This window comes from Bacillus rossius, chromosome 12 (genome assembly GCF_032445375.1).
Source record: "Bacillus rossius redtenbacheri isolate Brsri chromosome 12, Brsri_v3, whole genome shotgun sequence".
Taxonomy (NCBI): domain Eukaryota; kingdom Metazoa; phylum Arthropoda; class Insecta; order Phasmatodea; family Bacillidae; genus Bacillus; species Bacillus rossius.
In genome coordinates, this window is record NC_086339.1 from 15,966,446 (window position 1) to 15,982,054 (window position 15,609).

At 33.6% G+C, this 15,609-nt stretch overlaps 1 protein-coding gene across 4 annotated transcripts in view; it reads left to right on the forward strand.

The window, feature by feature from the left end:
* Positions 1-1,330: 1,330 nt before the first annotated feature.
* LOC134537602 (hippocampus abundant transcript 1 protein) overlaps positions 1,331-15,609 on the forward strand; it is a 73,236-nt gene continuing 58,957 nt past the window's right edge. For 2 of the 4 annotated variants that reach the window (XM_063378199.1, XM_063378200.1), the window contains exon 1: positions 1,331-2,945. In XM_063378199.1, the coding sequence (XP_063234269.1) occupies positions 2,865-2,945 (81 nt within the window). In that variant the 5' untranslated portion in view covers positions 1,331-2,864. The remainder of the gene's footprint in view (positions 2,946-15,609) is intronic. The other 2 variants (XM_063378201.1, XM_063378202.1) reach the window with 1 other exon arrangement.

A 15,609-nucleotide genomic window follows, 5' to 3' on the forward strand; every position in this document is an offset into this window, starting at 1 on the left:
AAGTCGTAATATTCCCGACATTCCGGTACGTTTATACATTCGTGAGTTTACACGCCTAGGCTTAAATTATATGTTTGGAAATAAAAGCAACTTTTCATCTTGTAAAATATGTATATTTTACTATTTAAAATGTTCATTGCCGACTATAAACGTTAAGTTTTTCACAATTTTTAGGCCTACTATGGTTGTTACCGGATGTAAATAGCGGGATGGATTTGATTTTTGAGACGTAATTCGCATGAAATTATTGTATTGGACTAAACGGGACCTGAAGAATATAGTGTAAATAATGGTAACGTAAATAAGGGGTTTCACTGTATATATAATAAAAATATTGGCATTACAACATTAATTCTTCCAGGTACTCAACATAACTAAAGCATTCATCTAGTAAAGGGGTTCTAAGTTTTTAATTGTGTTTCTCACAATATGGCGCAAAAATTAGATGAAATATACTGCTTCACACCATATAATCAGTCTTGGCCAGTACACTTAGAAAGGCAATGTTAACCTTCAGCATTTGTAATGTCAATCATGATGGTGACTCATGAATTGCCAAAATACCAGCATTTATGAATAGTGTTGCCAGGTGTAGCACACAAAATTTGGGTACACATAGTACATTCACCACATTCGGATACGAGAATTTCTTAGTTCGGGTATTCAGGTAAATACTCAAAAAACTATGAAGTAGATGTGATGGCTCATCTAACCTAATGTACTGCGGAAACGAGTTCTGTTACTGATGAGCGAAGTCTCCACTGTTGGATGTGCTGTCTTATCTACCACTTGTTGACTGATTTAGTTACCACAGTGATGAAAGGATTGATGGCAACGAGAAAGTCAGACTGTTTCAGTAGGTGACTTCTCCAACTTTTTTTTTTAATCCTGGAATGTGTTACATCATCTACCCTCGTGTACTGCAAAATTTAAGGGTAACACAAAAATCTATAACACTGCTTCAGTCTGTGGTGTAGCCAGGGGGTGGGGGTTTGGGGTTCTAACCCCCCCTCCCCCCTCCTGAGCAGCCATTTTTTTCTTATCTGAAAGCAGGTTAGCTAAAAGGCTGGGTATCTTACTGCTATCCCCGGCCACTGCACTGGAAGGGAAGAGTAAGTGAGCCCTACCGATTCTCCTTCCCTTCCCGTACCCCTGACACGAGAAGTTATAAGGTTGTGATGCCGTGACCGGTCCAAAGTTTTCAAATATCTTGCACCTATTGTATTTAACCAGCGCGGTAATTATAAGCAGGTGGTGACTGGGTAGTTCTTCAAGCTAAAGCTAATTGTTTCCAGAAATAGGTCAGTTCTGCCGAAACCCAACCATTTTTATTCCTTTATTTTTTTTGTATTGTCGAGCATGATTTTGAGTGGACGTGGACAAGGCACTTGGATTGATTAAAATATCTTTAGTTAATTTCTTCATCACTCAAACAATTTTTTTATTAAAAAAATAATAATTTTACCATTACAATATTTAAAGTTAAGTACCGAAAACTGCTCAAATAGCACTATTTTACAACCTAAAATCAAAATTTTTCCGGGGGAGGACACCCAGACCCCCCACTTTATTACGGGGGGGTGGGGACCATGCTTCTTAAACAACCCCCCCCCCCCCCCCGGCCATATACACAAATCCTAGCTACGCTACTGGCTTCAGTAAATTAAACACCTCATCTGAACTCTTGTTTTGTGGGTGTCAAGACATGTATTAATGCTGTGATTCTGCACCATTAGATTCGCCAGCTTATCCATCCTAGGGTGCTGCAGGAAACATGAAAGTCGTCTGACTGCTTAAGTGTATAAGATGGCTTATCCTGGTGGGTTGCTAATGAAATCGGCGACGAACGCGCAGTGACTGCACTATGGATTGTTGTGATGTTTGGTTTAGTGACTGGAGACACGATTATATTCGCTTAAGGCAGCTTCATCTTTTCGATGATTTATCGTGGCACTTGATTGTCTTCGTTGACAGATTACAAGGTCAGATAACATCCTTGTTCATTCCTGTCTTTGATTCAGCCAGTCAGCTAAGTATAGATGATAAGTGTTCCAAGTCCACTTAGGTTGCAAATAATTCTACGGTGTGTTACTGCCCCTGTGATTATCCCACAATATCAACACATCTTCAGCTCTATATAGAAGTGAATATCGCACAATCACCAAGTACCTTAGTACCTTCAATGGCCACTAAGGCCTTATCCCGGCTCACCCTGCGACGCACGCTGCCTGCTGACCGCCGCTCCTAAAGGACATAGCCTGCTGGAAACAAGTGACACACTCGACTGTGTTCCAAATGCAAATTTCAAAGAATCACTAAATTATGTATTTGAGTGTTGGCTTTAAACTTTGCAATAAAAATAAGTTATTTATTATCTAGTTACGTCGACTATTGCAATATTATATTTGTAGAACAAAATGATAAAAAAAACCAAACAGAATTGAAAAATAATAAACCTCGGCTTTGTACTTTTTTTTTCTAAAAGGATGTTCATTTAAATTTACCCATCTGGTTAAAATTCTTTAAACAGTTATAAAGATAATATACTTTTTACTGTTATTTTATTGTACATTTTTATTTATTGTTTTGAATTTTTTCATTGTTCAGTTAGTTCCTTTCTTATTTGAATTTGATGTATTTTATTTGTTTTCAACTCTTTTAATATTTTTATACGTAAAACTAATACTGTTAAGATATCTTATCGGAAATTACCCTTTTGAACTGGCTATGTGTTTGAACGTTGTCAGTCTCTTGATTGACGAGACAAGCCAAGGCAGAGGCCATCATGGCGAAGTCTGAAAGTGTATGTTTTGTTGTTTTCAAGTATTTATGAAAATTTTTGATTTTGTGTACAGCAAGTGACTATGCCCACTAAAGTGTCAAAAAAAGTTGTTGGAATGATTATTCGCACCAGAAAGACAATAATGAAGGATGGTGTGATGACGGTAAGTGATTGAAATTTGTGTAAGTAGCGCTTGGTGTTTGGTCATTGCCTGACAGGTTACGATATTGTATTACATTGTTTTTACCCGATGCTACATACGTTATAGGGAAATTTAATCTGTTTCTGATATTTTTTATTTTTAACATTCAACCCCTTTTCCGTGCGTTAGAAATTTAGGAATGTCACATGGATAGTTATGGTGGGGTGCTGAAATTTTAGTTTTTGCGGAATGCATTGTTCGTGAATGTTAAGTTACGGTAACAACCTTTACGTCCTGTTAATTATTACCAAACCTGTGTTGGCGTGATCCTTAGGCAATGCTTTAAAAAAATCGTTCAAGGTTAAATTGAATTGCAAGCTCTAATTTTCCTGGTAGGATAGCTTCTGAAAAATTTTTTTCCTGGTTTTTGGATAGTGTATAACGATAAAGACATTAAACATGTTTATTAAAAAACCGTTAAAATGTAAAAATTCGTAAATGGTTATTTTTAGGTTTCTTTTAAATTTATCAATGACTAATTTTTGATTAATAAGTTAGTGGAGCCTGTACTAACATGGCAAGAGCATGTGTACAGAGTATGTACAAGGAAATTGAACATTCACAGTTAGTTAGCATCTTCTACATTGATATGTAACATGCTTATAGAGAAATACAGCATGTGCATGGCACATAGAAAGTCAATAAACTTTAAACTTTTCTCTGTGCTGGCACAAATTTCTGTGCTCAGCCAGTCAGCGAACACTATGTCATTGATTTAGATAAGCGGAGCAAGGAAGAATTACACTTGAGTAGCCTATATGCTTTGACATGTTCATTTCTAAAATAGAAGCTGAGAGTACTCGGGATATTCCATAAGAATATTGTCACCAAAATGGTGTTTTTTATGTTGTTACTGTACTTACATTTTTACTGAACAAGTGCAGTAATATTGAGGTTTTGGGCGGGGAACATTCCCTTGCCTGATTTGCACATAATACATTTCTTAATGAAACTATTTTTTAGGTATTATATATAACAGCCCTACCTATTATACATACCTAGTGTAGATCATGATAATAAAGATATATTGGCAATTTCCTAAATTGGCAGGTTTTCCTTTGTAAAGAAGAATTCTGGAATATATTTTTGAGCACTACAGATATTTTTATTTTCCCTGAAAACATTTTCATACTCTTACTGAATTCTGAGAAACTCTGAAGTGGATAGGGTAGTGAAGTTGGGGAAATTGTGGGGTAAATCTATGAAATATGAGAAAAATATAGATTGTAAAGTCATTTAAATAGCTTAAATATATTACAGCAAATTTAATTATTTTAAATAAATGTTTACTTATTTTTAACTTGCTGAAAAACACTAGCCTATTTTGACCAAGTTTCCTAAAATATCATGCAATGAGGATCAAATTCACAGGAATTTCTATGTAGGTACTAAGTAAAGCAGCTAAAATAATTTACAATTCAATGAATGTATATAGGATCATGTAATCAGAATCACTTGCGCAGGGTTTTTGACGTATGTACTGAATTAAAACAGCAAGCATAATTAAAAACAGGATTGATGTTTACATAATCATGCCATCAGGATCAAATGCATAGGAACTGGATTTTACATATAATTTAAAAGTGCAACAAACTGTGAACTTCGAAGAGCCTATGATGTACATTCTGTATTGCACAGACCCGAACAAAGCCCGAATATCTACCTTCGGCCAACTTCGTCAGTTTTTTTGTTTATTACTTTACAAAATTGTGAATGGTTGGTTATGTTAGGTTAGTATAGCTACATTAAAAATAGGTACTGTCAAATCATTTTAATGCCGACGTTTGGCCGAAGGTAGATATTCGGGCTTGTTCAGGTCTGTGCAATACAGAATGTACATCGTAGGCTTCCCGTGAACTGCCACTTGTGTCGGGGGCAAGTACCTTACACTTGCTTTGAGTTGAAAATGGAGACATTCGGGATTGTCTAGAACCTTCGACGAAACATGAATTCAGTGAGGTATCCAACATAACGAAAAATTCACCTACCATTCAAACACTTTCAGAAACAGTGGCATGGTTACATCCGAGAACACACCAGTAAATTCACTTACTATTGAAACACTTTCAGAAACAGTGGCATGGTTACATCTGAGAACACACCAGTAAATTCACTTACTATTGAAACACTTTCAGAAACAGTGGCATGGTTGCATCCGAGAAGACACCAGTAGAAAAGAACTCCTCTACGAATGACCATAAATTTCTTCTCGCAGTTTACTGATGGGTCAATCCATTTCTAATCATCCAGGGGTCTACACCCCACCCCCTCAGATTTTCTTGAAATTTTTTTTACAGCACCTATGAAAAAATATAACAAACGCATATTTTTTATTTTGGCCAAATTCACTTTAGTTTTTATTTTATAAGTTTTTTAGAAAATGGTGCATTTTAACTAATCTGTAATTTGAGGTGCAAGATGAAAAAGGCACTTTTCAGTAAAAATTTAATTGTGAAGTTATTATTTAATACTAACTAATGAATTTTACAATTATTACTTGAATTTTCATCAGGGTTCCAAAAATCAGGTTAAAAATAACATTAGACTCATATTAAACCCTGTTTTCACTCTTTAAAGTTTAGAGCTAACCTGCATATTTTCAGCAATATAATAATTTTTTTCCCTTTTTATCAAATGATAACATCAAATACCCATGAATTTTATTTAATATTATTATAGTACTTTTCATCTTCTTTCAAATGAGACATTTCTCAGCCTCATTGGATCAGCCAGAAAAAAGTTATGAACATTTACGAAAATCGCTGTACAGATGAAAACTATTACAGAGCGCCAACTTTAAAGAGTGAAAACAGGGTTTAATATGTCTAATGTTATTTTTAACCTGATTTTTGGAACCCTGATTAAATTTCAAGTAAGAATTGTAAAATTCATTAGTTAGTATTAAATAATAACTTCACAATTAAATTTTTACTGAAAAGTGCCTTTTTCATCTTGCACTTCAAATAACAGATTGGTTAAAATGCACCATTTTCTAAAAAAATTATAAAATAATAACTAAAGCGAATTTGGCCAAAATAAAAAACACGTGGTGTTATATTTGTTCATAGATGCTGTAAAAAAAATTTCATAAAAATCGGAGAGGGTGGGGTGCAAAATTTTGTTTTCTCTGGATGATTTGATTTCGAATGACCCTGATGCCTACACTAAGAAAACACTACTCCTAATGATATGCAAACAACGAATACATGAAAAATACTAGACTAGTGGTTGGTGCCATATTTTTTTTAATGCAGCATTTACCTATTTCAGTACAGCAGACACAGTGTGTGTGTATATATGTTCATAAATATTTTACAATTGTAATTAGTTTTTGATATATTTGTTCTACAAGAAGTATTAAAGTGATATGCTGATAGTGAAAAATAAAAAAAAATGAATGGAAAGTAGGTAGGTACTTTACAACTCAAAATTAATAATGTTCAGATTACTGCGATTTAAAGGCTCCTTAGGACGAATTAGAATCTGGGGACATAAGTTGTCAAGTTGACCTAACAATGATGATAATTTCAATAATTTATGTTAATAATTATTGTCATGTGTAAACCTATTTTATCCCTTGCAGCTGTTGAAGTTGTTTTCATTTGTTCCCGTATGCTTCGCTGTATTATTTAAACCAATGATGCAATGCAGTCTTTTCTTAAAATTTTGCTGTTGATTGCTGCTCACATAGTTTAAACAGCATACAAGAGCTTCTAAATTATGTTAAGGAAAAACACGTTTATTGCAGAAATAATATATTCTTACAGAAATTATTTTTATTATAATATTAAATGGTTGATGTTTAATATTAAGTAGCGGTTTGGATTTATAAGCTCTGATGTAACCACAAATGGTTAGCTATGTATATTATTATTAATGTAGAAACATATCATGGGAATTCTTAAAAAAAAAAAAAAAACCTTGTAAATCCTGGGGAAAATACCTGGAATTTGGTTTTGCCATGGCTACCCTGAATATGGATTAACAGTGGCCTATTTCTTTTGCTCTGTGATTGATATCTTTGTTATGAGACATTGATTTCTTCAATCAGTTTAAACTCATTAACGTAAGAAGCCTATTAGGCTAGCAGTAGACAATCAATAATGAGAACATGTTATGTTTTGTTTTCTGTTTCATTAGATAACTTCTTATAATTATGTCATATTTGTGGATTTTGATAATGATAATGTATGTGGTATTAATGAAAATAATTTTCATCTCATTTAGGCTAAATAGTAAATTTGTGTGACCGGCAATTTGTGGTATTAAGTATTGCCCTGTTGCACACTGGGGATATCCAGTTGAGAGTGATTGAGAAGGCAAGAAAATGTGGATGCTACTTATGCTGCTGTTGCACGCAACTCTCGTCCTACTTGTGAGTGTTTTTCCTCACTGAGTCACACTAATAGGCGTGGTCATTTTCCTGGCTCCTGAGGGGGGGGGGGGGGGAAAGGCAGAGAAGGAAAAATACAGCCGAGATAAAGCAACCAAGCAACCGAAGGCCCATTGAATCACTTAGGGGGAGAGATAGAAACTAATTGATGCCATCTTGCTTTCAACAGTTCTAGAGCAGTGGTTCCCAAACTTTTTCAGCTGGCGACCCACCTTTCCCTATAGGAATAGCTCCACGTTCTATCAGTCCATGGTGGAGTAAAAAAACCTTATTTGCATCGTATCCCTTCCTTATGTATAAATAATTTACCATCTATATTGCATAGGCCTATATATACAATGCAATATATATATAGTTTTTTAGGGTTACAGATTGATTATTGATAAACAATTTGTGTTCTGATTTGAAAATGGTTGACAAAATATAAGCATTTTGTAGCAAAACAGTTATTTATTTAACAATAGATATGTGTTTGCACACAATTCGATTTGTTTCGATTTTTCTTATATTTTCTGATGGTTTCTGATAGCTTGAGGATCGAGTCGCGACCCACCTGTAACCCTTCCGCGACCCACTAGTGGGTCGCGACACACCGTTTGGGAACCGCTGTTCGGGAACCGCTGTTCTAGACCATAACAATTTTGTCATTTAATTTTCGAAATTTGGCTTTTTTTTTAAAGCATAGTGTGTAATTTAATGAAATACCTAAAGATAATAGGCACTGGCTGCTACAAATAGTGTTTGGTGGACAGAAGTAAAACTCTGGAAGTTTTTTTTTTTTTACCACTTTAGTAGACCTCACTGTGAGCCCCCTTTGTAGCACGGAGAATGTTGCAGTGTTCTGCAGAGCATGTCTTCTGGAATGTTCGAGATCACATTCCTGATAAGGGTCTTCAGGGCATCCAGTTCATTAATCAGTGTTTTGAACATATTGCTTTTGACTTAATCCCAAAAGAAGAAAAAAAAATCCAGAGGTGTGATGTCAGGCGAAACGTGGAGGCCAAGGTATGGGACCATCTCTGTCACTCCATCTTCCTGAAAATGTGCCGTCTAGTTACATGCGTAACATGCACAGCAGCGTAATCAATAATTTACACTGTAAAAGGGCTGTAACCCAGCATCAGTCAAGGTGCGTGCATTCAGGTTTTTTTTTTTTTAGGGATTCCAGATGTTGATTTAACACACCAGGTTGCATTACTGCCGTGCCTGTGTTTTTAGTTTGCTCAGATTTCATCGTTAGCATCTGTTTTCATTTTAGTTTAGTGTCCCCTGTTTTCTATTGTGATATATTTCACGGGTACATTTCTGTAACAATTTTTTGAAGAAGACCAATGCTGCTTTGTATTTTCTTTCTAGAGCAGCCTATTACAACTTGTTTGAAATACCAAATGCTTTGCATATTAATGTTTCTTTGGTAATCCTTTTAAAACTATATTGATGTTCAGTAATCCAGAAAAATCGCTAATCTGTTAGGTTCACATTTTTAACTTGCCTTATTAAAGAATTTTTGCTATACTACAGTTTTGGAAATGTTCATTTATTTTTACTAGATAGATATTTATTGGGATTGCAATTGGTTATTGCGGGGATGTTTTTCCCTTCCCAACTCTGTTGTGGCATCTGTTTAATGTTCTGGTTTTTATGGCAATTGCACATAAAAATAGGCCCCCCCCCCCCCCCCCCCCCCCATTATTTCAATGATTTATTAAGGTTGCTTACAGAGCATAGTACATAGCTTATTTCAAGTTATCTTCTCAATGAAAGGTATAATGTGACTCAATTTTCTTGTGAACTCATGATAACATATCTTATCAGAACTAAAATGTTCAGAAAATACTGTGGGAATCACAAATTGCTCAGCATGACAGCTAGTTTATTTGTCTCTTACGTCATGCCTGATACTAAGTATCGCTCAGATGAGAATAAAACTGTTTAGTATTGTCTACAGTAATTTTCTGTGTTTTTTCCCCCTCCTGTAAGGCAATGCTACTTGACAGTTATGGAATATAAGAGTGCTGAATTATGAACATTTTTTGATGCATGATTACCTCAGGTTTAAATCTTTAAGGCTGACCTGCACCTGTCAGCTCACGTCAGTGGAAGGTTGTGGTCCGGTTCAGTCTGCTATCCTACACCAGTCAAGCTGCTCAGATGTTTTTGGGTGTATTCCGGATGTGAGCTTGGCTGCCAGCCATGTCACATTACTGCGGTGCCAGGATTTAGTTTCTGCAGATTTTATCGTTACTGTTAGTTTTCATTTCAGTACAGTGTTGCGGGTTTTCTAACACGAAGAGCAAAACAAACGCTGGACAGGGACAGGAACAAACACCCAAACCCTTCGGGTGGAGGTAGTTGAGAATAACATAAGTTGTAGAATACATACATGAATATTGAGATTACACAAATTATTGAAAGTATTTAGGGTCGAAAGCATGCATAACACAAATTTAAGTTTGTAACATAAAAATGAATTAATTAATTAATTGTAGTGTCAAAGTAGGTGTAACTGGAAACAAAGAATAACTAAATTAGTATATAAAATTATTTATAAGTTTATCAAGTCTATTATAGTTATTAGTCTAAAATGAATAACTAATTTATGAATTTTTTTTTGTAAAAAATATAAGATTAACATATTTATTTTTGAAGTTATACTTGTTTAGGCGTGTTATGAAAGAATGATGAGAGTGAAATTTTAAGATGCGCGCGCATCACTGTAACACAAAATTAACAGGTTGAAGCTGCCCGCTAATCCGCTCATTACGTCTCGAAAAAAAGCTACCAACAAAATATAAATAGAACCTCTATTAGTCGCGTATGTTGGCACTTTCATCGCCTCTGATCACTGTTTTCATATTTATAATATTTATCCACATGTTTCTAGTTTCTACATTCACAACACGTGTTTTAGTTTCATACAAGTGTGAATTATATATGTGCTAATAAATTATATACAGTAGTGATTTAAATTGAATATTTTGATTAATAAAATTTACTATTCGTAAATATTAGTAAAAAAATTTGTGCTTATATACTTTTTCAAGTGTTCCAATATAATTGAGGTTAACTATCCGTATGTATTATTTATTGATATAAATTAAAATATTATTATTTAATATAATTAATACTAAATATTATTAAATTATAATTGTTAAATATTTATTATTGGTTATTTAATATTTACAAAATAAAGAAATAAATTTAATAATAGATTTAATACAAAATTTGTGATAAAAATTAAAATTGAACATCAAATTAAAATATTAATTTTTAATGTTTATTATTAAATTGAATAAATAATAAATATTTATAAAAATAAAATAACAAATTTAATGAAAACTTTTTGATAAAAATGAAAAGTGAATATTAAATTAAGAAAATAAATATTTAAAAAATGAATAAAGTTGAATTAAATTTTTGAATTTATTATTAAAAAATTTTTTTAAATATTAAATCAATACTAAATATTTAAAATTAAGAATCTTATAATATTTAGTACTACAAATTATGTCATATATTTATTATTCTCTAAATTTAATTTTTTTAATTTTTCATATTTAAACTGAACTTCATTGACTTTGTTGACTACCTATCTTTTTTCAGCCCTTTTATTATTTTATTGTAATTAATTATTTGCATGCAATTAAAAATTATATTTAATAATGCCAAAGAAGTATAACTTCTCACGCGCGTGCATAAGTACACGCACCCATTTTTTTTATATAGAGCAGCATATTCAAATTTGTTTGATATACCAGTGTACCTACTATGTAGATTTTTTTTTTTTGGTATTCCTATTGAAACTGTACTGGTGTTCGATAATCCAGCATAATTGCTAATCTGCCATGGCCTTCGTTCCCAGTATGCTGGGTTGAAGACATTTCACTTTATTTTAAAATGGGTTTTAAACATTGTCTCAATTGTAGACATACTAAACATAAATTACACAAAATTAAAAACATTGTATATATTTTATGCATGATTGGCTGTCTTGTTACATTTTCAGAATTTTAAGATTTTTCATACCAAAATGAAAGACTAAATTAATTTATTTTAAAGAAATTTGAATTAAGGCTGTCTCACACGGAATGTTGGTTTTTTAAATTTCCTTGTAATTGCTATTATTTAAGGGATTTTCTGAAATTTTAACACAATACTTCCTTTGCATTTGATGATTCATCACAAATATTTTTAACATATATTAACTAAGTCTAAATTATATAATCGGTGGATTAATTCATGCAAGTGTTTATAATTTTCACTTACATGGCTTTTTACACCTATTATATTAACTTGGTGAATATTTTTTGGAAATATTAAAGGTAGAACAACAGATGCCAGGCAGGTATCATGTTAAAAATTCAGAAATATCTCCTAAATAATAGTAATGACAAGAAAATGATGAAAAATGTGTATACAGTGGCTTTGTCTTTTAACCATATAAGTTTCAGTTCTTATATTCATTTAGTTATTGGGTAGTTCCACAAAATAAAAAGAAGGTTATGCAAAATTACAAGAATATTTTTTTATATTAGTGTAATTACACATAAATATGTATTAATGATCTATGAAGTACCAAACATTCTTTAAGGGACCTGCCTTTTTAGGAGTGTATCAGTGTTCGTGAGGCGGAATGATAAGTTCGACGCTGGCTGGGGCTTCTGGCGTGGTGTCGCCTTTAAGCATAAGATGGTTTTATCCATGCATAGGATAACTATTAAATTTGAGCGGTAAACATAACATTATATGGCGGAGATATGAAGACAAAGGTGTCATGCAAGGCCCTTGAGTACTTTCAAGAATCTCCATCGGACGTTTCGTGTCTTAAAATTATTCTGAAAATGTGAGTTTTAGACATTTTCACTCTCCTAAAAAAATTTACAAATGAAAAACGGAAACAGAACTACTCCTCCATCCTCGGCACATTCTTAAATGCTTTTCGTAAACAGACACCACTTGGATATGTTGAGCAGTTTTTTAAAATTGCGTGGTATCTCCTGAAGCTCTGCACACTGTATGTGTGCCTAGATAGGTATGCCCTTGATGTTAAGCTGACGCTAATGTGCCCGTGGCGCTGGCTTCCTTCTTCGTGTAGCGTGCCCGGTGGCTTGCGAGGTTCAGGAACCTCGGAGGTGGCGCCGTCACTTGCACAGAAGTGACCCGAATGAGACTGTGTGGGCTGGCCTTGTTACAGCCAGCGTCCCTCGCGCCACGTAGGCTGCGTGATGCAAACGAGGCAGATCCGTGCGGTTAGCCCTGATTCGGGGCAGGCCGTTTCAGACCACTGAATTACTTGTTTCCAATTAAGTATCGGCCAACAGGACATAATCATATTATGGGCCTTGTTTACGCTTTACAATCAAGAATACACTAGAAACATGGACTTTATTTATAACAACCTCAGACAAAATTTTAACCAGGTTACATAGCAATACAAAAAATATATTATACAACTATATAATACAAAAAAATATATTACACAACTAATTTGAACTAAACACAATTATTTGATATAATAAAAAAATTTTCAGGGACCGGAAAGTTACTTTTAAAAAGTAACTCAGTTACAGTTACAAATACTCCATTGGAAATGTAACCCTGTTACAACTACAAGTTACACTACTGAAATATACCAGTTACAGTTACAATTCTGAGAAAAGTAACTGTTAAGTTACTTTAACAGTTACTTTTTGAAAAACTAAAAATGTGATACGTAATATTGTTATAGTTAAAAGCTAATAAAACATATTGTTTTTAGTAAAGATATATGTTTATTTAAACTTAAAATTTTTAAATAGGTCTTAAATTACATTGAGTAATTAGTTCACACTACAAAATTGTTCGCAGAACCACATAAGCACTTCACAATAAGGTTATTTTTATCACTCGACCAAACTTCGAAAAAAATTAGAATATGAAGGCCACGGCAATGAAAATTCTGAACTGCTTTCTCGGCTTCTCGCTTCATTATAATCTGTCATTGCTTTCGCGCATGTGCAGAGGTAGGTTAATTAATTAAACAGCACAGCAGTAAACCCGCATGTCGCAAATATTAAAAAAATGACAATCAAAATACGAGCGCAGGCTAGCCAACATCAGTTTTACAAGTACAAGCAATACCATCGCAAATAATATGCTTGTCGGGATTTTCGTTCTGGGTTTGAAAAAATTAACAAATCGTTGTTCGTTCAGTAAGAAATACATTTAAAAAATGTAACGCGAGAAGTAACAACAATTATCGTTACTTTAAGGCAGAAAAATGTAATTCAGTTACAGTTACAGTTACTGAAAACTTAATATATTGCGTTACCACGATCGTTACCATAAAAAGTAACTGTTACAAGTAACGTCGTTACTAGTAGCGCGTTACTTCCAGTCCCTGAAAATTTTTTACTGCAATGGCACAAGAATTTGGTGTAGGCTCTAAAAGTATTACAAAATGTGACAGCCCTGTGTTGATATCTCAGTGTTTTTAATCTCATTTTTCATTTTCAAACATTTTATTGGTTTTAATTAATAAAACTGTACTGCAACATGTTTGTTTTGACAGTTTAATTATTTATTATTATTTACGATTTATTTTATTTTGTTTGCTCTATGTATAATATTATTTATTTTCAGAAACGGCAATATTTGGTTATGTATGTCTATGGAAAAGTGATTCTTTGGATTTTTACCGGACTATTTGAACGAGGTATTGTTGATACCCCTCTAAGGACTAATGGACTTGAAAACTGTAAACGGTAAAATTAACGCCGTAATTTTATTATGTAAATTATTAATTTTAATATTTATGTATTTGAATTTTAAGTGAAATTTTGTTATCCGCGCAATTGTTGCGTTCGGAGTTTACGTTTTCGGTAAGAAATTAGGTAACTGAAACGGTCCTTTTGGCCAATCACGGGCCACCATTTAAAAGTGAGTCTTTATGGTTATTTTGAGGAAACTAGTAAGAAAGAGAGTTCTACAATGGCCAGCTGAATGAGCGGCAACTTCGTGACGTCGGCGAATTTAAATCCTGAAAATTAGCTATCTAGCATCAGGCATCCCGGATAGTGGATGATAATTATGAACCATTAGGGAGTTCAGAACATTTAAATAGGATTTATCTAAAAAGATAAATATCATAGGAGTGATTAACGTGAGTAATAAAAGTGCCCAGATTTTTTGTGCCCTAATCTTATGCACGAATCACGAAACTCCCGTTTTTACGTCACATCGTCGCCGAAACTTATTATTAACATTGATTTCATGAATTAAATTGACTTTATAGAGGATTTAAATAATACTTGGACATAAATTTTACGAATTTACACATTAATTAACAGACTCAGTGGTCCTATAGATGAGAGGCTCTGAGCTCTGCCGATGATTTTGAACCTATCTAGCCGAGGTAAATTGATTTAAGTTCCCTAAAAAAAAAAACATTAATTAAAAACTGTGTAGTGTCAACGAACCCGAATTAAGACTTTTGAAAATATTTAAATGTGCGCAACATAACTCCTGGTAATTGAACTTTTATTGAATTACTATGATGTCACCGTTAAGTTAGGTTGTTTTGGATATGAATAATAATTAAATATATTAATAAGATTGAAATCTTTTAAATCGTTTTTACATTGGAAATAAAATAATTCTATATTTAATATTCACAGTGTTGTGTTGTGTTATTTGTAATTCCACCTACTCCAGTGTGTATTTATGTATGTTCCATATCAATCAAATAACACCTAACTGTGACTTACCTTATGTCAACATTACCAGTGAAGAGTCACACAATTTAAGAAATCTAATTTATTACACAGTTTTATTCAGCCCAACGTTTAAGTGTGTGTGTGGAGCCTACTAAGCAGCACGAAAGTAGCTCTACATATTTAATTGGCTACCCTAGCGGGGCCTAAACAACTAAGAAGGTTCCCGCACATATTTATTTGGAGCCCATACGGTGGGGCCGATTTTGAGGTTAAGGGACACCTCAACAATTTTTTTGTGTAAATTCTGTACCATCCGAGTACTGTGTGCAAGTGCACTATTTGTGTAACGCATTATTTTTTTCAATTACTTCCTTGCACACCACTATGGCCGACGAACAAAACAAATACTTTCTTAGAGAAAGATCACGAAGTGTAGGGGAGGAGTATGCTACTGCACAAACCTCAAGCAGTGAGTCGAATCCTTCATCATCTGCAGGGAATTCGCCTGTAGTCACCTGTGAGGAAAGGTTAGGGCGGC